Source organism: Ooceraea biroi, chromosome 7, assembly GCF_003672135.1.
Source record: "Ooceraea biroi isolate clonal line C1 chromosome 7, Obir_v5.4, whole genome shotgun sequence".
Taxonomy (NCBI): domain Eukaryota; kingdom Metazoa; phylum Arthropoda; class Insecta; order Hymenoptera; family Formicidae; genus Ooceraea; species Ooceraea biroi.
Genome location: NC_039512.1, coordinates 12270037 through 12297326, shown reverse-complemented (window position 1 = coordinate 12297326; position 27290 = coordinate 12270037). Strand labels below are relative to the sequence as shown.

General features: G+C 42.5%; 2 protein-coding genes across 11 annotated transcripts; one reads left to right on the top strand and one right to left on the bottom strand.

Annotated features, from left to right (window-relative positions):
* Window positions 1–351: 351 nt before the first annotated feature.
* On the top strand, window positions 352–10442 carry LOC105279760 (probable E3 ubiquitin-protein ligase HERC4). 7 transcript variants are annotated; one of them, XM_011339762.3, is made up of 19 exons: window positions 353–669; window positions 1411–1626; window positions 3181–3367; window positions 3459–3569; window positions 3685–3807; window positions 3932–4207; window positions 4297–4448; window positions 4523–4639; window positions 4733–4993; window positions 5105–5232; window positions 5329–5497; window positions 5569–5859; window positions 7141–7317; window positions 7429–7512; window positions 7610–7795; window positions 7909–8219; window positions 8335–8484; window positions 8581–8920; window positions 9168–10442. In XM_011339762.3, exons 3-19 carry the CDS (start codon window positions 3250–3252, stop codon window positions 9318–9320), a joined length of 3147 nt encoding a protein of 1048 aa, XP_011338064.1. In that variant the 5' UTR covers window positions 353–669; window positions 1411–1626; window positions 3181–3249; the 3' UTR covers window positions 9321–10442. The 7 variants fall into 7 exon arrangements, with proteins under 7 accessions (XP_026827072.1, XP_011338064.1, XP_011338063.1 ...); XM_026971271.1 differs by lacking the exons at window positions 1411–1626; window positions 7429–7512 and adding an exon at window positions 2004–2061 and having other exon boundaries at window positions 352–669; XM_011339761.3 differs by lacking the exon at window positions 1411–1626.
* Window positions 10443–10548: 106 nt separating this feature from the next.
* On the bottom strand, window positions 10549–27159 carry LOC105279761 (ataxin-2 homolog). 4 transcript variants are annotated; one of them, XM_011339767.2, is made up of 7 exons: window positions 27141–27159; window positions 18946–19106; window positions 17606–17706; window positions 15542–15621; window positions 13479–13769; window positions 12981–13118; window positions 10549–11886 (listed from the first exon to the last, which is right to left on the bottom strand). In XM_011339767.2, the coding sequence occupies exons 2-7, from the start codon at window positions 19062–19064 to the stop codon at window positions 11608–11610; spliced, it is 1008 nt and encodes a 335-aa protein (XP_011338069.2). In that variant the 5' UTR covers window positions 19065–19106; window positions 27141–27159; the 3' UTR covers window positions 10549–11607. The 4 variants fall into 4 exon arrangements, with proteins under 4 accessions (XP_011338069.2, XP_011338067.2, XP_011338070.2 ...); XM_011339765.2 differs by lacking the exon at window positions 27141–27159 and adding an exon at window positions 24309–24430; XM_011339768.2 differs by lacking the exons at window positions 18946–19106; window positions 27141–27159 and adding an exon at window positions 18193–18332.
* Between the last annotated feature and the right edge of the window lie 131 nt (window positions 27160–27290).

Sequence of the window (27290 nt, the reverse complement as noted above, 5' to 3'; positions counted from 1 at the left end):
GGGGGGGGGGGGGGGAATCACGAGCACGGATCACGCGCGCTATGAAGACGCGCCCGAAAACGCGCGCGCGAATCGTGATGTGCAAATAATTTACGCGGAATTCTCAAACGCAGCGACCACTACTGCTCTCGATTTGCAACGAGATAAAAATAGATTAAAGGTGCGGTTCACTCGGCGCTACAAACGCTTCCAAATATTTTCTATCCTCTTTCTCTTTTCAGGCAAAGAGAAGAATGGAAGTCATTTTGAAGCATTTGCAGCGCGGAGTGGACCACACATTATATTATATCGATACAAATATTCGCAACGATCAGCGTGCAATCATGCGCCAATGATTCAAGGCGATGATTCCTAACCGTACCCCAGATCATGTTTCAGAGGGTACGCTATACCCCTAAAACAGCACCGTTCCTGACCTTCCGTACGTACGTTCCTGTGTCGTGGCTTTGTAACTGCCGCGAGTCGCGCGAGTCAGGGGCCGATGGAACCGTCGAAGACGATTTGCACGTATGGTATCGCGTTGTATGTACGCTAGACCTGCGGTGGTACGTTATGCCCGATCGTTAAAAGAGCCGAACGTGTGGTATCGATACTTGCACCGTGTCGCCGACTGGTCCGTATCATTCTGTTTCTGGAATAAACGGATGGACGAACCAATAAGTGGAAAATGTAAGTGAAACATCGCAGCGACGAAACGAATTGGATTATTCCATCGTTACCGCCGCTGTGCTACGTCAAACCTGATGTTGCATCGCCTATCTACCATCTCGCTCGCTCGCTCGGTCGTTCGGTTCATTCGTCGCGAACGTTCCGCGAGTGGAGCTGCGTTGTGCGTTAAAACGACGCGATAACCTAGCAATGCGGCGACTTTCAGGTACAATGACAATTTAAACTGGCCTTCGGGTCAGCGAATATTTGTTTGCAGCTTCCGTCGTCCCCTTTCTGCCTTATATTCGTGACCAAGCGTACGCAGATTTCGGATTGTAATTTTGCTCTTTTTATTTTCCGATTGTATGTATACATCGCGGTTTCGATGTACTCTTGAATAATTACCTCGTGAATAAGAAATGGTTCGGATCGTTAACTGAAGGTTACGTATCGTGATATTTAAGGCTCGATATCGCTGAAAGTGCCGTGACAGTGTCGTTCGTCGGGCAGAAAAATGCTAGTCGTCGCTTCGTGTCATTTGCGCAATGTCATTCCGAGTTCTCGAACGATCGGAGCGATTATGAACAATCGAACTCGCGCGTGTCGTCGTTGTGAAGTCGAAGTCGCTTCATCGCAATTAATAACGCGTTAGAAAAAGAAGAAAATGTAAAAAGAAAAGTGTCAAAAGGAACAGAGGAGATTTACTCATCTTGTTTTTCTAACATCTTTCGAATTTTCGGATCATCTCAACAATGGCGGAAGGCGGAAGGCTCATTTCGGAAAATTCGAACAGTTAACGGGTCAACAGTGTCGCCGAGTACGCAGGAAAGATATTCGAGTTAACCTCTTGACCTACGCAACGCGCATGGGCCACCTTGTAATCTCTTCTATTTTCCTTTTTTTCGCATTCCGCGCCACGTTGTTCGCAGAAGTAACGGAACGAGCACGTCGTGCGTTGCGCAACTTGAAATCACAAAAGTGAGTAATCGCGCGTAAAGGAGTTCACGGCCTTGCCGTAACCTGACACCTAGCAAATCTGTACACGACTTTCACGTTGCACGATGCATAATCAAAATCCCCAAAGATATATCGTCTGGCACGTGCTACCTTTATAAAAAAAAGAAATTCGCACGATTGGCAAAATAATCCCCCCTCTAAATTTCGAGGTTCCCGTGACGATCCGCAGGTGGCAGCAGTCGCTGCACCCCTTACGGCCGCCACGATTTGACTGGCTCGACCGCTCGCTCGCCCGACGTGTTATATCAGTCCGGCGTGTCGTCGCGCCTCGGGTAATTGTTTCGGCACGGCGTCCGCGCGAGAGAGCGCTGCTACGAAGAAGTACATATTATTTTTAGGACACACCACGCGTTCCTCACAAATAGCATGTCCGCCTACAAGACGAAAAAGAAAAGGGTTAGTCACGCTAGATACACGATTCTTACTGCGATATCCGCATTTGACCATGCTCGGTTTCATCCACGTGGATTCGTCGTCGGCGCTCGCGGGACGACGCTGACAGTCGTCCCCGACCGTTTCGCTTTACTGACGCGGCAATACGGAAATATACAGAAAAATAAACCGGGAAGAGCCGAAGTGCTGATGTACGTGCACATGTTGACTTGTCAGTTGACTCGCGTTCGGTAAAAGATTCTTCGCCCAGCTTGCAAGGCTGGTAATAACATCGCGTATCACGTGGTACTTTCAAACTGTCTGCTTTCTAAAATGGTCACGTACGTACGTGACACGAGTTGATCAATTATTACGAGGCTATCGTTGATACAATTAATCATGTTTACAATTTTTCGGTTGAAATCGTGTGATCAGGTGTATTTTTGCGTGTCAGTGATTGGATTGTTCATTGCTGATGAAACCGAGTGCATGTTATGACAAGTTATGACAAGTTTATGATATAATATTCAATTAGAGTTCAGTAATTGAATCATTTGGGCATAATACATTTTTATTTTGTAGTATATGTATAATTTATTTTTTAATCTACATTTATTAGTATTGTTAAGTGGCGCAAGCCAAATTGCATGCATGGTAGATTTATATTATCGAATATATATATATATATATATATATATATATATATATATAGTTGAAATCGTGGAAACTGGTTTCAGTTTGAAAATAAACAGCTTTGTCAATTTTCTGTCGAGTTTCTAATAACTCCTAGTAAACTGCTTGGGTTTTTATTATAATAATATTTGGCAATTTTACATTTATTAATTTTTTTATTAATATTATTAATTATTTATCGCTATTTTACATTTTTCTTTCATTACTAAAAAATTATAAAATATAAATTTTAATTTTTTAGCAAAATAATAACATAATATAATTATGTAATAATATAATAATATAATATAATCGGCTTAACTAATCATTTTGACTAATATCCCATCATAAATAATACAAATGCTTTTTTTAACATCCAAAAAACTAGACAATTATGTTAAGCAAATTAATAATACTGTTTTATGTGATAAGCATTCATTCCATGGAAATTTCATATCTGTGATTATACAGGAAAGGTCAGTAGAAAAGAAATGCTCCATCGATCAGTTGTCAGAAGAAAAACAGTTCAAATTCACGTGGATGATGTTTGGCTGGGGTAGTACCATCCATGGTGAGTTGGGACTGGGCGGTATCGAGGCTGAGAATATCTTCATGCCTCGGGCAGTGGAATTTACGGAAACAGAGAACATTGAGCAAAGTAAGGTTCTTGAAACATCCCTGTTGAAATAACAGTAAAACATGAAATTCTCATTGCGAGAAGAGTAGTCTGTAGAAGGTCGAAATTGTAGTTTCATGCGGAGAGAATCATACGGTGATCGTTACCAAGGATGGGCGCGTTTATTCCTGCGGTAACAACGATTACGGACAGCTCGGCCACGAGAAGACGAGGAAGAGATTCCGTGAGTATGATATGAAATCTCCGACCAAACGTGCGATTTGGACAGCTTCCACGTAGATCGTGTGAGACTTTCATCATCAATCATCTTTCACTAAGTGCACTGCTCTTGTACACAGAATTGGTATCTGGCCTGGAGGCGTTTGTGTTCAAAATGGTAGCGTGTGGTTTTTGCCACACTTTGGGGATAAATGAGTGGGGACAACTCTTCAGCTGGGGTTCTAACGGAAAGGGTCAATTAGGTAATATATATATATATATATTTTTATTATCTCTCGTGTAATCTCTACAATGAAATGCTGATAAAGTGGAGGTGTTTCCTGGAAGTTAACGGTAATAATAATTATCGCTTGTCTTGTGCCGCAGGTTTAAATAGCACTGATTCCATAGAGCGTGTGCCGCATATGATAAAAACGCTAGCTACAAAGACAGTAGTGCAAGTGGCGTGTGGCGTCGAGCACTCTGTCGCTCTGACCAACGACGGCGAGGTGTACAGTTGGGGTAGCAACATGGACGGGCAGTTGGGATTAGGGAGCAATGTAGGTTGCGAGTTAAAGCCCACGAGGATTCCGGCTCTGGCTGCTGTACCGATTGTGTTTATTGCGTGTGGCGGACACCACACAATAGCCATATCGAAATCAGGTTAGTCGATCTATTACATCGATGTGCTTAAGCAATCTTGCGAGTTCCAGGTAAATGCAGCGAATTCTGTTTTTATTCTTTCTAAACAGGAGTGGTGTATGCGTGGGGGCTAAACACCTTCGGGCAATTGGGATTGAATGATGACATTAACAGAAGCGGACCCTTTCAACTGCCCACCCTGAGAAACGCAAAAGTGTGCTATGCAGCATGCGGCGAAGAGTTCTCCGTATTTCTGACGATAGTGAGTCTCGCTTCTTCATTGCATCTTAGATTGCAGATTCTCGGAGCAATATGAAGCATCCTTTTATTCCGCAGGACGGTGGAGTGTTCACTTGCGGCGCTGGCATGTACGGCCAGTTGGGTCACGGGACTAATACCACCGAGATCTTACCGCGACAAGTTATGGAACTGATGGGTAGCACGGTGACACAAGTAAGTTGCTAGACGCAAATACGCTGGAATCAGCATTGTCGGATTCCTCTCTAATTAATTCTGCAATTCGAATATGAATTTCGTGTTGCGCAGATATGTTGTGGCAAAAAGCATACGTTGGCATTGGTGCCATCGAGAGGTAGAGTTTACGCGTGGGGTCTAGGTGGTGTCGGACAGTTGGGTAATCGCATCGCACAGAGCGCTACAACCCCGCAAGTCGTGCTTGGCCCATGGGCCTCGCCGAGCGGATCATCGGCCGTGCTCGATCCGTACTACAGTCCTCAACTTGACTGCGTTGTCAAGCATATCTACTGCGGCGGCGATCACTGTCTCGCCACAGTTACCTCGAGAAAAGTATGCGCTCCATATTTTAACGCGTTCTTTCGCCGCTCGCGAGAAGCGAGCAAGCAGGATACCTCGTCATGATAATACACGAGGAATCACTTCTGCTTAAATATTCCGCAGGATAATATAGAGCCAGATGACTGTAGAATATTAGGGCCATCCTACCAAGTTCTCACGGTGACGGAGGAGAAGCTGATCGAGTGTCAAAAGATTCCACCAGGCATGCAAGTTAATCATGAATTAATGACGTGAGTACATAGTACATCGTGCACTCTTATATCCGACAGATCGAGCCTATCGACCGCAGCTTTGATCATTCCAATCATGCATCATGGTGTCTCCAGATATATAGAGACTGTGTTCAGGAGCCAAGCGTGTATAAACGCGTCCTTCTTACTCGCTAACGACCAGCACTACGGATGCTCAAGTAAGAACCACGGTATCGATATCGAATGCGCGATTAAGTTGTTCGGGATCATCGCGGAACTCGAGAACAACACGATTCAGGAACTGGTACGTTGCGAAAACATAGCTTGATTGATATTTCAAGACGACTCTTCATTCTGGTTCTTCCGTTATTTCAGATATTTACGTGCATAACCGAAAGCTTGATACCAACGTTTGCCGTATCGCCGCCCGACGTGGAAACCCTGAGAGTGTACGTAACGTTGCCATTGTATCACGGGTTCGCGAATCTGTCCAACTACAAATGTCTACAGGCACCGTTCTGTAAGGCGTTGGTGTCTCTAAAGGAGGAATCGCGTCAGACCGTGAGTCAGTGGTGGGGCAACACCTCGAAGTATTACTTCGAGAGACTAGTGAGGATTTATAAGACAGTGATGCTGCAATTCCTGAAAGAATCGACAGTGAACAAGGTAATCGCGCGAGCTACATACGAAAGATACGTAGGGCCTCGAAAATTTCGAAACTCTAAGGCGGCTGTGTGTAAAGGTCCTTGCACAATAGGCGATAGCGATAGACAAATAGCAGAGGCGACAGTATAAAGCGATAGGCGAAATTCGGAAATTTTGTCGCCTTACTATTGCCCGTTTGATATTTATAGTGGGCTAAAACAAGGCGATGCATTATCCCCTCTTTTATTTAATTTAGTTTTAGAATATGCAATTAGAGAAGTACAGAAGAGTGGGGATGGCCTGCAGTTGAACGGTAAAACTCAAGTTTTAACATATGCGGATGATACTGCGTGGCTAGGCGACGATAAGGAAACGATTATAAGAAATGCGGAATTATTGATAGATTATGCTAAATATCTCGGTTTACAGGTTAGTGTGGAAAAGACCAAATACATGGTAACTAGTAGGGATTAGGATAACGATAATTTACAGGTTCGCGATAATATATTCGAAAGAGTAGACAATTTTAAATACTTGGGAACGATTATTAATTAGGGAAACGATACTGGGGTAGAACTTAAGAAAAGAATCAACGCGGGAAATGCAGCCTTTTATTCGGTTCGTAAATTACTTGGGTCGCGGTTATTATCTAGGCGTTTAAAACTTAGAATATATCGAACCATTATTCTCCCGGTAGCTTTGTACGGAAGTGAATCGTGGGCACTTACTTTACAAGGTGAAAAGAAATTTAGGGTTTTCGAGAATAAGGTATTACGGAAAATTTTCGGGGCGAAACGCGATGAGGAAACGGGGGAATGGCGGAGGCTACACAACGTCGAGCTGCATAAACTTTATGATAGTCCGGATATAATTAATGTAATTAAATCACGCAGATTAAGGTGGGCGGGTCATGTCGCGCGTATGGGAAAGAATAGAACCGCGTATAAAATTATGACGGGTAGACCAAATGGCAAGAGACCGTTAGGTAGACAATATTCAGTCGGATCTCAATGATATAGGCGCCGAGAGTGGGGATTGGGAGGCAATAGCTCAGGACAGGGATCGATGGCGAACTTTGGTAATTGCAGCTATGAACTTTCGAGTTTTGAATGCCAGCTAATAATAATAATAATACTATTGCCCGTTCCGTTTTCCATTCTGCTTGGCATTTTCCAGCGTTGGAATTCTCTGTTTCTATTGCTGTGCTATCGCTATCGCTTTATACTATCGCCTATTTGTCTATCGCTATCGCCTATTGTGCCAGGGCCTTAACAGTATCTTCAAGAAATACGTTCCTTGCAGCGCATTACATGGAACGAAAACCTGAGGTACGTTCTAGAAATGTTGTCCATTTTAAACAAGCGAAACAATGCGGACGATCGGATAGTACCTCACGAGACCTTTTACATGCCTGAAATAACGGAATACATAGACATTCATCACGATTATCTCAACTGGCTGATGGACGAGCTATATTACGTAAGTAACTTCGTTCCTTTACGTGAGCGCGGTTTCAAGCCCGCGATTTTGAACTCCTGCATTTGTGCATCCAGCGTGCACCCACGGCTGACATTACCTGCAATTTTTCAGCGTAAAATATACCTCTGTAACTATGCTTTCATATTTGACGTCGAGGCGAAAACCACGCTACTTCAACTGGATCAAAGTTTACAGGTATAAAAGAAAAGGAACAATGCACGAACTAAATCTAAAACTGAAGTAAAGTGTAGTACGCACTTGCTTGTTTAACACGCTTCATTTACGCGGGCAGATGCGGGGCGCAATGCAAGAAGCGGCAACGCGCGCAGTTAGGGAGATGTTGTCCGGTGTGGGCAACCTGTTCGTCGCCCATAACAGTCAATTTTTAACCCTGCTCGTATCGCGAGAAGACATCGTCGCGAATACCCTAGCTCAGCTGCCCCACTACAATTCGAGCGACCTGAAAAAGCCGCTTCGAGTACGTACTCCAGGTTCAAGTAACTAGATCCGCGTCTCGAATGTTAGAGCGGAAGATTCCAAGGACTTGCACGCGTATAGTTGCGTAGACACGTTTCTATGCTCTTTCCCCAGGTCAAGTTCAACGGCGAGGAAGCCGAGGACGTGGGCGGCGTGAAGAAGGAATTCTTCATGCTCCTCTGGCGGGAACTGCTCGACCCTAAATATGGCATGTTCAAGGAGTACGAGGAGAGCAGGAAGCTGTGGTTCAATTCTGACTCATTAGAGGACACGGACATGTTCACCCTGATCGGCATACTTTGCGGTTTGGCTATCTACAATGCAACAATAATAAACTTGCCTTTTCCAAAGGCCTTGTATAAGAAGCTGTTGAACGAAGCGATCGACCTGAGCGACATGGAGGATTTGTCACCGATAATGGCCAAGTACGTCGTAATAAAGCTCGCTTCTAGAACTAGCGTCTCAAAAGACTCCGCGCTGGAGTGTGCGCGCGTTGAGAGCGGAATCGTTAATGAGCGTTACGCGCGTTTATGATTACAGGAGTATGGAAAGTATACTCAACTACAACAAGCCGGACTTCGAGGTAGTGTTCTGCTTGAATTTCGAGATAGTCAGAGACGTATTTGGTGAGCAAAAAATTTACGAACTGATACCTGGCGGTAGCAAGATTCCGGTCGCGTTAAAGAACAAGTATGTATGGGTGGCGTCGATGCTGATGATGGATTGAAGGAATGAAAAGAGGGAGAGAGAGAGAGGGAGAGGAACAAAATGCTTTTGTGTCTGCAGGCAACAGTACGTGGACCTCTACGTCGACTACATATTCAACAAATCGGTGGAGTTGCAGTACAAAGCGTTCGACGACGGCTTCCACAAGGTATGCGGCGGCAGATTGTTGCAGCTGTTTCACAGTCACGAGTTGATGTCGCTGATGGTTGGCAATGAGAATTACGATTGGAAGCAGCTGGAGATGAACACCACTTATAAGGACGATTACTTCAAAGAGCATCCGACTATTGTACTCTTCTGGCAGGTATTTCACGAATTACCGCTGGAGGAAAAGAAGAAGTTCCTGCTCTTCCTGACGGGCACCGATAGAATACCTATTCAAGGCATGAAAGTTATCAAGGTAAGGACAGCACTCGCAGTATTGATAGAGTATGTTGACTCATCAGAGGTATGCAACAGTTCTATTTCTCTTTTATCAGTTCACTAATCAAACATTTTACTTCAATTCTCAGATTTTAATTTTCTAATTCCACGTCTTTAAGATGATCCAGGTTTCTGGCAACGAAATGATTGGACAAATGTTTGCAAGCCTCTAAATATATTTATTTATAATAGCCGCTTTCATGTTAAATTCGTTTCTGTTGCAGATAACGATACAGCCAATGAGCGACGAACGTTTCTTGCCAGCTGCACATACCTGCTTCAATCTGCTCGATCTGCCGCGTTACAAGACGCGCGAGAGATTGAAGTACAAGCTGTTGCAAGCTATTCAACACAATGAAGGGTTTTCGCTTGTGTGACAGCTCAATGTGCTACAAAGCCTCCTTCTTGACTACCTGCCTGCGATTTTTACGCGCTCTCTATTTGCGTACCGCTTCATTCACAAATTTTGACGAGAGACGAATGTTTATGTGACTTCGTCGTGCGGAATCGATCCGTGCGAGGATGCGTTGCCTCACTTTTCTGATATCTAGTCACAGATCAGTAAAGCGAATCTTACGTTGTCGGATACCAGCTCAGACCAAGCCTAACACAAGCTCAAACGGGACGCAAGGAAATCGAAAAAGGAGGAAAAACATTTTTTCATTGCGTTAAGAATAAGAGTTCGATCTTCTTGCCGAGATTTGAGCGGAAATATTTTATGCAATGCCTCATCACAATTAATGCAAATTGGACTGACACATTTTGACATCGTTGCTTCATCGAAGTAGACTGCAGAAAATTTCATGACGGAACTGATTGAGTTTCATTGCAACGTGAAAATCGGAATCGCATATCATTTTTATTATTGTATATGGAACGTTTTGATTAATCTGTATGTCTTTAATTACAAAGAGAGTCTAATAATTCGCGCTGGTGGAAATGATCGGTTGAGCGGTTGAGGAAACGCGTCTGATTATTTCTGGGAGAAAATGCTTGGAGTTTTATTTGAGTCAAGGTGACACGATACTCAGGGAAAGATATTTAACAGTATGATTCGATTTTTTTTAGCGCAATAAATTCACTACTTTTCGGGAACATATTCAATATTTAATTCGATATCTGTGCAGTGCGTTGTTCATTCAAAAGTATATTTTGAGCTTGCTGTGAAACACGAAGGATGGATATTGAAAATACATTATGTTTAAATGAATGTTTGAAAACTGAGCGTTAGACATGCAGACGTAACTTGATACTTGCGGCTAAATACATGCACCGTAAATAAAGCATTTATTTATTACGGCCAGAATTTATATTTATGTTTTTATGATACGAGGTTTTTGATAGGTGCAAGTTTTTAGGTGATTCGAGACGACATGTGACATTGAGCTGTCTTCATTTGTGATGTTGAATGTTTGAAACTTGATATGAAATATTTTGTAAATTGTTAATACTTAGATGCGTCTTATATGATAAATGAGAAAATAAAATTATCATTACCTACTCAGCTGTTTTCAGAATTCGTCACAAATAACAAGTGCACGCGCATATGACAGCAATATATGTCATATTATTACATATGATTATATTCAATTAATGATATTCATATAAATCGATAAAGATATTTATTTACTCACATCGATATGTTACATTATTAAAAATTATTCGTCAGTTAAAGTTAACGGGCAGACCGTTATATTCTTCTTGTCATTTTCGGTCGTTTATTTCGGGAATTTGTATCGTTACATCCCCATATCGTCATCGCCTCCGCGATAAAATTACAATCTGCCATTATCACTCGAAATCTCTTAGCAACTGCTTGTGTCCACCACTTACGATTTGTACGGCAAGCGTTAGTTTTGTAAACCTGCATTGTTCGCAACGTTAATTCTCTATCACAACATCGAATTCACATAGACCAGAAATTCCCAAACTCTTATGACGCGCTCTTACAAGTCAGAGAATTTCAGTTTCTAGAGAAATTAAGGAAGAATCGAAGCAGGCGGAAGAAATATTTTCTTAAAAAACCTTCCGTCTTTTTGCAAAATAAATATTTAAAAATATATTTCACTGCGTAGATCAAGAAAACAGAACGGATAAGTATGGGAACTTCTGAATGATGATGTCCAGACAATATAAATCGAATATCATAAAACAAATTTGATTTCTCCATTATTAATAATCAATTTACGCTATTGATGAAAAGCAATCGTGTTCAGTCTCTGTGTACACAGGTTTGTTAAAGTTCGAAGTCCGTTCGGAAGTCTCTAGAGATCCGAGAAGCGCATGGAGCACGCGAAACGTCTCCACGTTCGAGCACGGTGGACCACATTCTGAAAGAGCGACCGCACGGTCTCGTAAATCGTGCACAGATCTGTGGTCCAGCTAAAAAGAGGAAGTCGCACCATGAGGCGGAACTTCGCGACGCAAATTTCTTTTCTAAGTGGCATCGTGAGTGTTTCTAATTTTTTTATGAAGGCACAATTTTGCGAGTCGTTCTCCACGCACTTCTCCGGTCCTTCGCAGATCTCTCAGTCCACGTACAACGTCCTGAGCATCTCAGTGACCTCGACACACTCGCAAGCGATGATCCGCGATTGCATCACCCGTTCGTGCGAGAAACTCAGGACGATGCCTTAATGCTTGTTGCTTGAGATGGAATATTCGCTAATGATGATAAGCCGGGGTGAAGTACTGGGTGCCCGGTGGTGCTCGGTAGCCTGGATAGGTGCTGTTGAGTGCGTGCTGCGCGAAGAAGCCGCTGTAGTCCTTGCGCACTCGGCGCGGCCTGACAGCAGGGCCCCTTGCGAGTTCCATCCTGGCGCGGTTCTCCGCCTCGACCTGGGCCTTCACAGACGCCGGCGGCCACTTTAGGTCCCCTCGCATGTTGCCTGTTGCCGGAGCTTTGGTCGCTGCAGGTTGAGCTTGGTACACTGGTGCCGGTGCCTACGGATTGAAATATTCGATCAGAGAATGGATGAAGAAGCGAGGATACAATATTGAAGAGTTTTGTACCGTAAAGATATTAGTACAACTTTGAAAAATTTTATTTTACATTATTACGCCATTTGTTCATAGCCACTAACTCCTACAATTTTTTTGCAAAGTGTTATGTCCTCGCCAAAAAGAATTTAATGCATTAAAATCAATGTTATAATTTTATTTCATTTCATTTTTTAATTAATTTTGATTTGCTTAAATTTTTTTCCATTTTATATCGCCGTTTTTTACAAGTATTACTAATAACGTTAAAATCTAAAATCTGAAAATTTGTTCGAGGAATCTAGCATACGGTGAACATCGTAGATACATCTTCTAAAAGAACAACACTTTTGTTAGTGACGCAGGAAATGCTATTCTTTTGAAGCCGGATTGGAAGTGGCTAGATGCGAGGTATTCTTAGAGATAAATTGCGAACTCGCGATGTAATCGATGCTGCCGGAATGACGAGGACGTCGTATATTTAACGGCTGATATGCTGCCAAAGGCTCACCCCAACGCGTGCGAATACTTCCGCAAAAATATTGTATCGCATTGCCTCATCGACTACCTGACAGCACGCATATACTTTACGTCTTTCGCGCCTCCGCGATTCCCGTATTTTCGTGGTATTATGATGCGCAACGTTCACAGGCGTGTATAATATTACTATGATATTTTTAGCAAGATTAAAGGCGCGTGTAACATAATATCGAACGTAAATATTTGTTATACGCATCACGAGTTATTTTTTAGTGTAACTAACATGGATTAAAACATAACATCTAGATTAATTAAACTGTCCTATTTTTTTCAACAAATTCTCTGCCGACAAAAGTATAAAACCCGAACGTTAAATACTTGCAATATGTTGAAAACTTCTCTCTAAAAAATTATAGATATATAAATATATAATAAAATAATAAACAAGTAGAAACATGAATACGTAAAAATATAAATTTCGAGTACACGCACAAGCACATTCAAATATCATTGCATTACATCAAATTGACATTGACAGTTTGATTCTTCAAGCTGTCTCAGCTCTTCTAGCTCCTCACCTGCGAGATGGGCGGCTCAGGACGAAGAACGATAATGGAGGGTGGTGCCTCGAACGCCGCAGGGATGGACGGGTGGTAGCTGGGTTGAGTCTGCTGCTGCCTCTGCGGTGCCCGGTCGTAGGGATCCTGGGGGTGTTGCTGAAACGCAGAGAACACCGGTATGAGATCGCCGCGTCTTGCGTCCACCATCTATCACACCCACGCAAAAGTATGTATCTACGGCCATACCATACAGTTGCTACCGCGAGCTTCAGCGAGTTTCTTCGTCGCGCGATACCTCGCTAAAACCAAACACCTCACGACACATCGAATTGAAATCGCACGTGCGACTGACACATCTCTCTCGCATCATCGCACCGACGAAGGCATCAATCCTCTCATTCAAGCATTGCTCGCGCCATTTCTTACCGAGGAAGAGATCCTGCCGAGAGCATTACCTTCGGCTCCCCGGAAACCGCCAGCTGTCACGTCCATGCGAGCGGTCCATCCACCACTTACCTGCCGAAGCGGGACCTGCTGTTGCTGTTTCTGCTGCTGCTGGCCCGGGAACGGGGGATGTTGCTGCAACAGCGGTGAGGTCGCCGGGGGTGTCACCGGTGCCCAACCCTTGGCCGGTTGCTGTTGGAAGTGCGAGGGCTGTCGCAGGAGGGTGCCGCCAGGACTGACCGGCGACGGGGACGACAGAACGGCGCTCTGCGTCGACGACCGTGCGACCGTCGAGGGCGGTTGGGGTGACGGACCTGACGAGGGACTGCTCTGGTACGAGCCGAGATCACCGTATCCACGGGTCTTACCGGAGGAAAACAGATAATTTTGTAGGCTCGAGCGAACGCACGGATCAGCCTGTGGCCTTTTCTCGAAGAGGGGCGCGAGAGGGATGATATGCGGATTGATTGACGCTTGCGAGAATCTGATCGGATTGGAAAAATAATACGGAGGGTGAGACATGATGATCTTCTATCGAGACTCTCTTCCATCATGTATATCACCGGTTCTATTAGCGTTTCGTTTGTGCTTTCGAGGAAAATAAAAAAATTTACTATTCATTTTATTGTTGATTTATTTATTAATCAACAACAAAATGGATTAATCATCAGATAATAATTGAATTTATGTATAATTAATCTTATAATTGACAAAATCTTTATGCACGAATGTGATTTGTATAAAATATTTTTATAAAAACAGAAAGATACATATGTAGGTGTAACACTCATGATTCTCAATAATTATAAATTGAAATGATTATTCAAGATAATAAAATTTTAATAATCTGACCGCGATTCGCTCGAGCCAAATATCGTTTGATTCATCAAAACGATCGATCGTGCACCAATTTGATAGTGATCTTCCTTTTCTCTTTGGATTTTCTACAGACAATCTGTAGACCTGCCTCGACGACCGCAATGGTGTGGCGATTCGCGTGTTCAAGAGCGATCAGTTTTGCTCATAACAAGATTGGATGTCTAAGTCTATCTCAAGTTTTCCAACAATATCGATATTCATAGCGTGCACGGATTCATTGCGAATCAGAGATGGAATAACACTTTGCACACAACTCTTTGCTTAATAAGATGTTTATGCTTTACATTAATCAGTTTAGAATATTTCGCCAATTAACAAATAAACATAGAAAAATGAATATCTTATTCTTTATTTAACTTCAGAGTCATGTTTTAGTAATTTAATTTTGTTTTAGTTTCGAGATCTACTTATCGCGACTTCTGATATTAAAAATAACGGATGTAGATTACAAAGAATCAATTTCAATTTTAACAAAGAATAAATAACGGAAGATTCTATTTATAGAATTATTCTGTATATGATGCATTTTCCATCTCTGCTCCGAACGAAAGATACGCATACACAGAGAAGAACGAACGTGAGCAATACATAAAAGAAACACGTAACGAACATCGTTGCACTCACTCTACACGCATGGCAAGATGCAGGAAGAACTACTCGCACTAATTGGACATAAATAATATTATGAAAAAATGCATACAACAGGTAGACATTCAAAGGTATCCATGTTTCTCCGCAAATGCAAAAGGGTCCGTGTTTTTCCGGATGTTCTTAGAAGTAGCACGGTAATTTGCATTTAAATCGTTTGTCCGTTCAATTACGTTCGTCTATTATCAATATCTTTTTTCTTGTGAAATGACAAGTGTTGTTATTCCAAGAGAAACGGCAACAAGTGTTTGTACGAAAAATGTATATCTTTTATACATTTTTGCAGAAAATATAATATATCGCAGTTATATAAATCGCAAAATTCTCTTTCTTTGCAATTCTTATTAATTATTTTTATCGATATATTATCGATATTTCATCATTTTTACTATATCTTTAATTATATTAATTTGTATTATATATAACATGTGTGAGAGAGATAGAGAAGAGGAAGTAGGAAAAATTTAAACATTTATCTTGTATGTTGCCTTTTGCCTTATTGGAATAGTGTAAATGTGTAATGGAATGATGAAACAAAAACACGTAACGAGGAACTTGACTTTTTAGCGCGAAGATACGTACGCACATGTAATTACTCATCATCTTACCTTCGCTTGGACGGGAGCTTGCTCCACGTAGTCGAAGTCTTGATCCTCTGGAGGCGGTGGCCAAGTCACTCGTTTGAGATCTAGGAAACGATAATAATAGAAATTCGTAGGGGTTCTCGTGAAGCACGTCGTAGTAATCGATTCTCATCAATTTTTTTAATACAATTGATAGTGCAATGATCTCACGAATTAACAGACAGTCGAACGATGATTTATCAGAAATACATTATATTTTATATTTTCCGTGAGAATCACTTCTCTTTATATAAAATTTATAACACGATAGAGGCAGCAGCATATTTTTAGATGCTTCGTCTTTGTGGATCGATTCGGGTATTCAACATACATCAGATTTACATAATCTGAATTACGTATATCTTGGACCCTCGTACTATCACGTACTACCGAATCATCCCTCACTAAGATACCATCAATCAACACATATATCAACGATCCGCATCGTAGAAGTAAGAGATTACATCACTCATTCGTCACCGATTCTATCAATCACCAGCGTCATGTGTATCTAGCTATAAATGTGATATCATTCTCGTAATCGTCACAAGTCAACGTCATGAACCGTCATCAATTTCCATCGCAAGGATGGCACTTGATCCAGCTATCATCACTTCGGACGCTGATAATCGCTGCACCGTTCGCCTTCATGAATTTTAATCGCTTCATTCGAAAAATGATGCTTTATTCCAGAATTAAATGCTGCACGAGGTACGATGCGTGTCACGTAATATCAGGCTTCACAGAGATGATTTTACATCTGGTTCCCGTCGAGCATGTCGCAACGAGGGGTGGCCGAGCATTGCGCCACCCCGTATGGTGTCGCGCGTCATTAATCGCACGAGGCATCGCGCGGATGGCCCCGTTTTTCTGGCAACTAATAAATGCCTGGATATCACGCGTCACATACCGATTATTTGCGATTCTCTGCAGATCCGCTGCGCCGTCAGCCGCGACGAACGAGAGGAACGCGACTCTGCCAAAACGAACACCCGCCAACTACTAACGCTATGTTAGAGTCACCTGCACCCCTCATTATCGCGGAAACCAGCTGGCTACCGATTTTAGAGCTTTTCTGGTGACCGGCCAAGCGGTGGGGATTGACATTGTGCCCAGGGGTGACCGTGGTGGGGTCGCTTGCGCCCTTGAGGAGGGCCATGTCGCAAAAAATCTCGGGGGGAGTCTCCACGCATTGTTCTACACGCGTCTCGATGATCTTATAATAAACCGGATGATCCAGATTTATTTTTGCGCGAACGAAACACTGTATAAAGACTGCGAGAGCGTTGTACCACTTCTTCGCACTTGGATTAATTATTTTTATCCTTCGAACTGCACGCCATGGAAAGGTTCCTTTGATTAGAATAATGATTTACGTGATAGAGCAGTTTGAATATTTCGACAAAGTGTTTTAACGAAAGAATGAATCTTTTTGGTAAGAGGCCGTGTTTTTGTCGCGACTATTAGCGTGACAAAATTAGAGGAGTGAATTACCCTTAGCGAATAACTCAGGACTTCAGAAACACGCGTTGTCGAGACAATGACGAAACCTCCTCGCGTTCGTAATGGGACTTTTAGTGGGGAATTAATGCGGTGCATCCGCACAAGGCGGCCTTTCTCGAGCACAATGCTCGGTGTTTGCGGACTGAGGAGGCTTGTGTGTTTCGTGAAGACGTGTTACTAATCCGGCAGAGTTGCGTCTTTGTACCGCGGCCAAAGTGTGCGGTATACAAGAAACGGGCTGTGTCATGCTAAATTGAAAACACATTGCCAACGATACCGAGGCATTAATTTCGGTAATTGGTGCCGCCGCAGGCCAGTGATCGATGACTAGGCTGCAACGCATAGTTCGCGATATTTGCTTCTGATCTGTGATTATCGCACTCTTACGGCGATGAACAATGAGGAATTTTGGCATTTATCGATTAAACTTCTGAGTAAGTTCCTCATTTAGAGCAAAGAAACTTAAAAAATATGAAGTATTCTTAATTATGTTTGATGTTTCCTTAGAGATGCGTAATTTTTCAAGAGACATTTCTTCATACTTACTGGGTTGACCACCGCGCTGTCTTGCTTCTTCTTCCTCGAGCATACGTAGAACAGCACTGTTCTGCAGGTTTGCTGGCTTGGCCAACTGGCTGAAGTCGATCCTAGAAAAAGAGAAATTCGTCTTTAGCTTCAGTTCGCTAATAAAATTTCAAATATTAAGAGAAATATCTGTCACATAGGCAAATCAGATTGAACATGGAGTTCGCCCTTATTCTTCAAGAAAATAATGCAGAAGAATGGGGTTACTATCAGAAGTGGTACGAATAAAATAAAGCAACAAAACGTTTCTGTTTCTACTTTCCAAAGATTCATATAATTTACTTTATACTTTTATTCATACCACCCACTTCATCCCGTATTTTCATCAGCGAGAATCAACATCAATGTTGATCGAAACGCGAGAGGAGACTCTTCACTTGTCAACAACTGATGAAGTACAGTACCGCTGGAGGAGCTGCCAAGTTGGCATCACCAATTTGCGGGCAAGAGACGAGAATTAATTCTCGGGGGGATTTTCGAAAGGATCTGGGGCGCGTTCAATGAGATCGGCGGGATTCAAGAGCCCGAAAATCCGGTATGATCATCACCTCTTCGTGGCGATCATCCTGACAAGGGGGCGTCCCGACGCGCACGAGGATAGAACGAGAGAACGACAACGACGACGAGGACGGAGGCAAACCAGCACGCTCGCGGCCCGTCAAACGCGAAACTAAGTCAAGTACGAAGGGGACGATGATGCAGTCCCCCGTCGTCGTCGGCTTTGCGCAAGGCGGTGGCGACGCCGGCGACGATGAGTCCGGCCTGCGGCTGTTTATTTCCAACCGACCGGTGATTCGGCCTGCCGAAAATAACGCGTCGGAGAGAGACGTCGCAAACAAGAATTGACGACGGCTGATTCACGTGCGACGTCGTCGTCGTCGTTGTCAGACGACCGGCCGATCTGGGCAATCACGTGACACGGCAGGCTGATGCTTGATGATTGACGCAAGGTGGTCGCTGACAGTTCAGGCTCTTCGTCTCGGCGGGATTTTGGCGAGTAAACGCCAGTGAGTCACCGAAGGATCGCGGAGATCGATGCACCCGGGGGAGAAGAGGGAAGACAGGTGGTATCCCGTCTGGCTTACTAAGTTTTGCATCTCGGTCAAGAGTTTTGCAAGAATCAATTAATAGATGCAAGGGAGCCAATGCAATGGTTTCTCTCGCACAATTAATTGAATTAATAAATGGGGATAAAGTGTTGATGAAATAACTAGATGTTGATTATGGTTACAAATAGAATATAATAATTTTAAAAATTCTGTTGCGTGTTTATGAAGTATATAGAGCAAGAGTAGACTTACCCGACTGCACCGTTGGCCAACACCTGGGTCTGTTTATCCAGAGTCTCCTGTATCGCTTGTGGCGAGTATAAATTGATAGGAGAGTTGAACTGTTTGTTCACGAGTTTGGCCTTCTGCATGATGCCTTTTATTGACGCCTCAACCAATTTGTCTTCGAATTACTGTAATGTAAGAAAAACAGTCTTGCATGATTAAATAGTACATTTAACATTAGAAAATACATCAGTTCATTTACTTCAAGACTATTTTCAAAATGTTATGATCGTTGAATTTTGCAGGAACGATCCTCCATCATCACCGAAACGCTAAAACAATAATGTCGTGCTACGTGGACTGATAATAAAACGAAGAGTGATTTACGGCTGAACACGTATCTTCTCTTGTTCGTTCCAAGCCAGAAGGAGGGCGACGTTACTTATTATTTTCTTAAACCTCCTGCGAATGGCACGCGCGCCATTTATCTGCCATCGCTGCACATTCGCACGGGGGGATTCTGCCAAAAACCCACTGCAATCAGACCACGTGTCTGTAGAACCTTGCAGTCCAGATATTCATCTTATGAATAGCGATTGTATGCACACCCATAAATAAGAGTGAAGTGTGATGAATAATGAGGGTGGTTTTTTTTTGTCGTTTTACGTCGGGCAAAAACCAACCAACCGCACGGTGCTTTCACACGGGACCAGAATAATGTTTGCCTGCATTACAGATCTGCATTAAGGATAATCCAATATTTAAAAAAGGTGTGAACGTGATATCAAGGCACAGATTTATTAAATGTACATATAAAAAAAGAAGAAATGTAAGAAATTTTTCTTCTTTTAGTTTTCGGCGCAAGGATACGGATACCTATAAATAAATGCTAAATTGACGAAACCAGAGCCGTTTAATTGATCGCCGTGAAAAATGGCTGCCATTAATCTGTCGCGATCTGACAGCGACGAATTAACGTGACGAACGAACCAACCCTGACGAGTTCCAAATCGATCACGCGATGCCGAAGAGAGGCTGCGATTTCGGAAAGTGGGCCATGAGTTATTGTTCTGAGGATCGCTTAACGATCGTTCGGGAATGTTTATTTACCCAGTGAATGCGATCATCTTGCGCTGCGAGAGATTCTACAGTTTAGCTGGGAGCATTATTCCTGGATGCTCTTGCCAAGAAATCTGCACTGAGAGGCGCGCGTATAACAAACTTTATCCTCAAAGAAGAAAGTAATCCGGTGTATTTTTTAAACACGATTCAGTAATTTTGATTATTCCTACGTCCGGAAAATTAACAATTGTTTCCTTCTTTTTTCCTCTTCCTTCTCTCTTTAATAGACTTAACGGATACGTGTGTAATTAAAATTAAAAATTAATTATAATCGTTTCTCGCGTAATATGTTGATCTCTTCTGTTAATTTATCACGTAATGCGGCTCTTAATAACAATTTCTACGAAAATTGGTGTTCCTTCCCTCTCGCTCCACCAGTCAGAATAATATAACACCGTGATCACTCCAGTCGCGACGAGTAATCGCGAGTTCACTGACACACTGACACACGTGCGCGCGGTTTTGAAATAGCCAGACGTTTTCTACGGTTATCGTGTAACGGATCGCGAAAAATACACCGTGTCGCAGACGGGCATCTTCATCACCCCCGTCGTCTCTCCGAGAACGCCTTACATCCCTCTCCACACGTCGTTGCGAATTCGAGCACGCCGCGGCGCATCTATTTCGAAAGTCGAGAAAAGTGCTCGCCGAGCGGAGACATGATCTGGAGTGGTCTAGGGTGGCTCGCTAGAAGCAATAAATTTCTTCCGTGAATATCGATCGATGTCTAAAGGGTGCAAGTTTCTGGACGGTTTCGCTGAACGTGACCAGCGTGATACGTAAAATCTTTTCTTTCAAGGTTTCCGAATTTATTGAGATTATTTTAATAATTTATCGATGCTTTTTCGAATAGGATCGTATATTTCTTTTTCTTCCCACTCGGTACCAGAAATACGCTATATTTTCCACCAAATCCTATGGAAGTGAAAAAAATCTTCACGCTCATTCATTTGTTAATTACGGGTGTTAAACGCGCGCGCTTCTCGCGGGACAGCAATCTATTTCTGATGCATTTTCCGTGCAAATCTCGTACGCGTCTCTCACATTTTATTCATGTAACTTCAAGATATATTTATATCTCTATGTATCCCCACGGAAAGCCGTCGTTCTCCCGTTCCTTCCTCTTTGCTGAACATCTGAAGTATAGCTTCAGCAGTACAACTTCAGATGTATCGATTGTATTTTTTAGCTGAATAGGAATTAATTTTCTGAAAGAGTCAAGATTAAGTTCAGAGTCATTTATGGTATTTAATAATATCAAATTGCAATAATTCATACTTTTGTTCATATTTCTCTAGATATCAAGTATTATTCTTTTCTTTCTGCTATATGTTCTATATTTTATTATAATATAATATTTATATCTGACATATGAACAAAAATGATTCGCTCATATACCGCTTAGAAACTTTCAAAATATTAATTTATCTTTATATTAATGAAAAGAAGATGTAAAATAAATGCACTTTACGAAATTCTTCAAAAAATAAACAATTAATAGCTTCTCTTTCCTTTCTTCTTCATCTAGTTCATTCAAGTACACTTTTTAACATTCGCTTAATTGATTCTCGAGAGAAAGTGCAGAATGCGGACCTGTTCACGAGAATCTCGGATTCTCGCTGACGCGTCCCTGCTGGGCAGCCACCGGTGGCCTACCGCGGTTATTTTTGCCTAGAAATTCCTCCGAATATATCTACATCGTCCGCAAAATCTCTACTTCTCCCTCTTTCCACCAGCTGGTCGTTGGAGGCGCGCGCTCCTCCGGGTGGTATTGAATTACATTGAAGCTCGCGTGTCGCAATGAAACTCGTTCGACATCGAGCACGTCGGAGTGTACGTCGATTTAATGACATTCACTGACGGAATCATCAATCAGTTCCACATAACATTTTGCTTAACTTAAACAGTCATCTGAATTGTATATAAAATAATGTAAAATCAAATTGTACGCAACGTCAAGCATCATCCAAGCATTCAAAGATGAATGATACGTATTAAGATTAATCGCCGTCAAACTTAAGTCAGTTTACTTCTGGCTGATTTAAGAACAAGTGAAATATATGATAATGCGATCTTAAATGTAGGGGAGGTTGCCAAGGGTGGAGTTCAGAATCGAATCACGAAGCGAACGTGAATTCGTTCGCGCAGGGGCGCAAGAGCCAAAGTTCCTTTCAAAAATTCGCGCAGAGCCGACAATTAGACGAAAATGCATAGCGACAACTGTTTTCGCGTCAAATCCCGGAATCCATGACGGTTTCCTTTACATAACTCACGTCTATTCCAAGCTGCGTAGGTATTTGGACGACGCGCGACATCGCGGCCTCATGGAAAATTCAACTCGTCGTTAGTGCACATACCGTGCCAGATCTCACGAAAGTGATTGATCCCTGCATGAAGGTACCTGCATGCCCTTTGCTCATAGAATAGAACGTGGCCGTAATCAGCAAGTAGTAGCGATTCGCAATTCGAATCGCGTCGGATAAATGCTCTTCGGACTTACAAAACTAAAAAGAAATTAATAAAATTACGGATTCATTAAAGCTATTTATTTCAAAAATAATGAAAATGATTAAATAATAATTGAGAAATAATTAAATTTTTATAAAATGGAGATATTCATAAATCGTCTTTGAAAATAGTAAAAACTAGCAATTACAGATTTTGTATCTCAATCAATAATTTTTTTCATTATTGCAAAATAACAGAATTTAATTTTACAACACAGCAATGCTCGCTATGATTTAATACACGCGTGTGGTCGCAATAATTTCGCGTCACGAGATCGGGAGGGAGAGGGTGACGATTTTTCCGTCGTGTTGTTTACCAGCATGACGCACGACACGTTCGGCTATTTTTGACTGATTGTTTCAACGATACGATACAACATTGCATATAACAACTTTTGGCCGTGCAGATATTGTGACGGATTCATCGGTGGTGGTCGAAGCGATGCGAATAGACGGGACGGCGCGCGAAAATGCAGTTTAAATTTCAATCAACACTTCATCCGCATATCACGGAATATTCCCGAGATGACAAGACGTTTCTCTCTCTGTCGCTTTTGGCGCTAGACAATTCTGCTGTTAAACAATATAGCCCGCTGACTCAATCCTCAGATCATTCCATACTTCTTACTTGAATCGAGAATGAACGCAGCTTCTTCGTAAATGATCACGCAAGATGTTCTACGCGACGTTTGCAGTTGTTTATGACATATTGCTTGATTTATGTATGTATTTATGTACGAGTCGATGAACAGCATACAATTTAAGATGTATAAAGCAGAGTAAAGAACAAGCAAATTAATCTTGTCTTATTTTGTCTACGGTCAAATTTTTATGCTGATACGCAAGTGTCTTTTGGAATTGTTGATTCTGTCTAAAAATTCTCTACGACTTCCGAGAGTATCTGCAGCTGTCTCAGTTTGTAAAAGATAAAAATGTTTTCTAAGAAATATTTTCTGTGAAATAAACATACTTTGAAGCAAAAGTAAGAATCACTCGAGTCTGATAAGAATAAAGCTCTCGCGCGAATTATGATTGCGCAGATATCTAGATCAAGGTTTCAACGAAGTGTACGGATCACGAATAAATTTTGCGTAATAGATGTGCGGGTTATTAATAGCGTCGATAGTTTCCTATCCTAATTACAATTAATTTTGACGACTTGGCCTAGATTCTTCCGACAGTTAAGCAGCTAAATGCTAGGATGGTAATCGAGTACGACAACCGCTTTGCCAAGTAAGCCAATAGTTAAAGCCAACTACAGAAGGGTTACGCGAGTGTTCGATAATCGCGATCTCTTAAAAGAAAGACCAAATCTACAGAAGAAGAATATATAACGATTCTATCACGAAGCATTGAATTTTCTCCCAAAAAATTCCATCGACGACGTACATTACGTTTCAGTAAAACGTATAAAGAATTTACATCGCTCTCTATCGTGATTCTTTCGTTCTTTCGTTTCTCTCTCACGTTTTGCATTCTTCCTTTCACATTCTCGAGACATCCCGATGTCTCTTCCGGTCTTTCACAGATTCAAATTTTCTGTCTTGCTTTCTCCTCCACTCCGTCTGTATCCGCGTCCTCCTGTTAACGTGCTACGTTAACGCCTTCACTTTCTTTTCCATAATTTCCCTCGGATTTTCTCTCCCTTCCGACTTCCTGCATCCTCACTTCCCAAGACCTCTTCGCCGTGGAATGCAACAACGGTGGCGACGATTACAACGACGACGACAATGAATGATGCAACGAGAATGCGGCACCTACCTTCGCGCTGATATTACGTGGAGCACGCGGGTTCCTCGGGTGGCGAAACACACTGGACTCTCGGAAGAGCGAAAGCACCGGAGAGCAGCAGAAGACAACTATCCCTGGGTCCCCTCCCTCACCCGGAACCGTTGAATTCGTTCTGCCCCCTTTGCCTTCTTCCTCCGCCACGGTTATTTTCGACCGTCGAGATGCTCTCTCTTTCCCTCTCCTTGATATTCCCGACATACGGCGGATTTCCTGGCAATCGCGGGAAAGCCGTGGCTCACATTTTCCCGCATTTCCTTCCGAAAGTCCCCCCCCCCCCCCGTTGCACCCCGCCGTCGCGATCCAGGCGAGCCTGAACGACAGAAGCACGTCGCCGCATCGCGCAATTGAACGCGATTACTACAGGGTTATTACAGGGAGAGAACGATCTTATTTTTAGCAGAAGTATCGCGAGAAACGCGAGGAAGAATATTTCTTTTGGGTCTCTCTTCTTTTTATCTCTCTGCGCAAGCCGCACGATATAAAACCGCGTGTGAACTGCGCGACGTCGAATTTATGTATATCGGTTTCGATAGAATAGAAGTTGTAGAATAAACGCGGTTAATCTGCGCTGACATTCTCGGCTCGGCGAATTCGCATCGTTGATTTCTGGCAAACAATTCGGGGACACCACGCCTCACGGGATTTTGTTAAAATTTCCATATCTCTTTTTTCACGATTTTCTTCGTGATTTTTATGCGCAAGTTTCATGTGTGCTTTCTATTCGCACTTGCACTGTGCGTTGTATCGCTTTCTCTTGACCTGTATATATATATAAAAAGTTTTAAACTTGGAAAAGTCAGAGAGCATAAATTATCTACGAAAGACTGAGTGCTTCGAAATCTTCGCGAATGATCAAAACGCGAGGATCGCATGCCAACTTTACGTACGCGCTGAAGACTTGAAAATTCGAAAATAAGTGCCGCACTTGGAAACTATCCATTATTGATAATTCTGTTATTTTATTAATATTGCACATTAGGGCTTTTATTGATTTATCCGTTTGCATGTATGTGCTTAACGGTCTCTCTCATATATTTATTATTTTCCGATAAATGTTCGATAATTATCGAATAATAATAACAATTTACTATTCTTTCCTTTATCCTGCGCAATCTAACATTAGGACATAAGAGAGCCAATTGTCTATCCACATTCGATAACTGGGATAAGGGATTGCCGTACATCTAGCAGTAACATTGCTGAGAATTCCGCGCGCAGCGAGGCTGAAAGCGCGCCAGCACTCGCAGCCGGTAAATCGCGCGCTTTGTGTAATCTATCCCGCTAACGCAACGAAAATAAATCAGGCCGAAGTAGCTTGACGTCATGCTTTGCGTTGTTTCCACTTTCCAGTGGTTTCGAGCGAACCGCGAAGCGTTGTACATTGTTAAGCGCGGCGTTTATTATTTCAGTACTCCCATAAAGACAACTGCGAGCAAGATCCGTGGCTACAAAATGCCACGTAATGATGTCTTATCAATGGATAATCCATATCCGAATTAACGTAAAATTTTTCACGAACTTTAATTGATTGAATTGATGAAAATGCAAAGCACATTGACGATAAATGATTTTTCAACTAGCCTAATCATATTTATTTCTTGAATCATCCCGTTTCTAAAAAATATGTTTGCGATTTTATTTCCAAAAAAATAAAAGTTTTTAAGATGACAACTCGAGATGAAAACTGACTATTTGCTCGTCTTCTTAATTTTCGCATTGCTCCCGGAGAGATATTTATTTGCATATTCGAAGACACGTTCTAGAAAGCTTCATTTCCGGAGCAGATGTTGGAGAAGAGCTTCCGCTCCGCTTGCACTGCTGCTTGAAAGCTTTACTATCTTCGAAGTGACATTCATACAACGCGCAAAGTAACTTTAATATCAATTTAAAGCGTCACAATTTAATCAGCGCGTTCGCCGACAATATACACATCTTATCGCGGTGGAGGGGTTGTAATATCGTCGTCGAGATTTGCTTGTCTGTTACCCTGCGATAATATCGATTATGCGCAAGCCGCCAATGGAATTATGGTGTTCATTATTAGCAACTCTTGCAACATTATCGCATTATACCCCCCATGCGGCTTTGATCTCTGCATTACCGTCTCGAGAAAGAGATAAGCGCCTGTAACCACGCAACCAACTATGCAATACCGCAAGCTTGCGGCCTCATGCATATAAATTTCATTTCCCCCTGGCGCACGCAGATCATTATTTGGGAATTTTAATTACGGCAACTGTAATTGTGCTACTTCCTCGAAAAGATGCTCTCAAGCTATCTCGGCAATCGAATCGTGCAGCACGGAACGTGACGTTAATTTAATTGCAAGCAATATCGCGATCGATATGTATCGAGAGGAAAATATATCTTATCTTTGCATTATCGATATATATATATTTTTGCCGAGTGCGAGTTGCTCTGTGGCTGGTGGTAATCTGCAGAATTCGTGCGTTTTACCATAATTTTGAACGGTGCGTCTTTCAAGTGAGACGTAATAGGACCGAACGACTTAAAAGTGATTGGTTTTAATCAAGCAAGTCTTTCGGTCGCACGATTCAGCTTGATATAACGAAGGGGCTGAACCTGCGTCATCGGCAAGGAGATGTTTCATCGGCGAAGAAACGAATCGAACGCTCTCGCTCTCTCACGATCTGTCGATATAATATTTCAACATTGAAAACCAGCGGGACGATGCAACGCGTTATTTCGCATCTTTCGCGATAAATATTCGATCACGTGACCTCGCGATCTCGCTTCCAGCATCGGCAAGCTGAAAGGCAAAAGCCGAGGGGGGTTGCTTACCTCGGGTAGGGATCTCGAGCTGGCCGCGTCAAAAAGGGAGGTCGACAAGGCCTCGCATTTCCCGCCGTTGGGAAGAATGGAAAATCAATAATCGCAATCGCCCTTACCGACTCTCGCAACGCAATACCGCTCTAATCCCCCCCTCTCCTC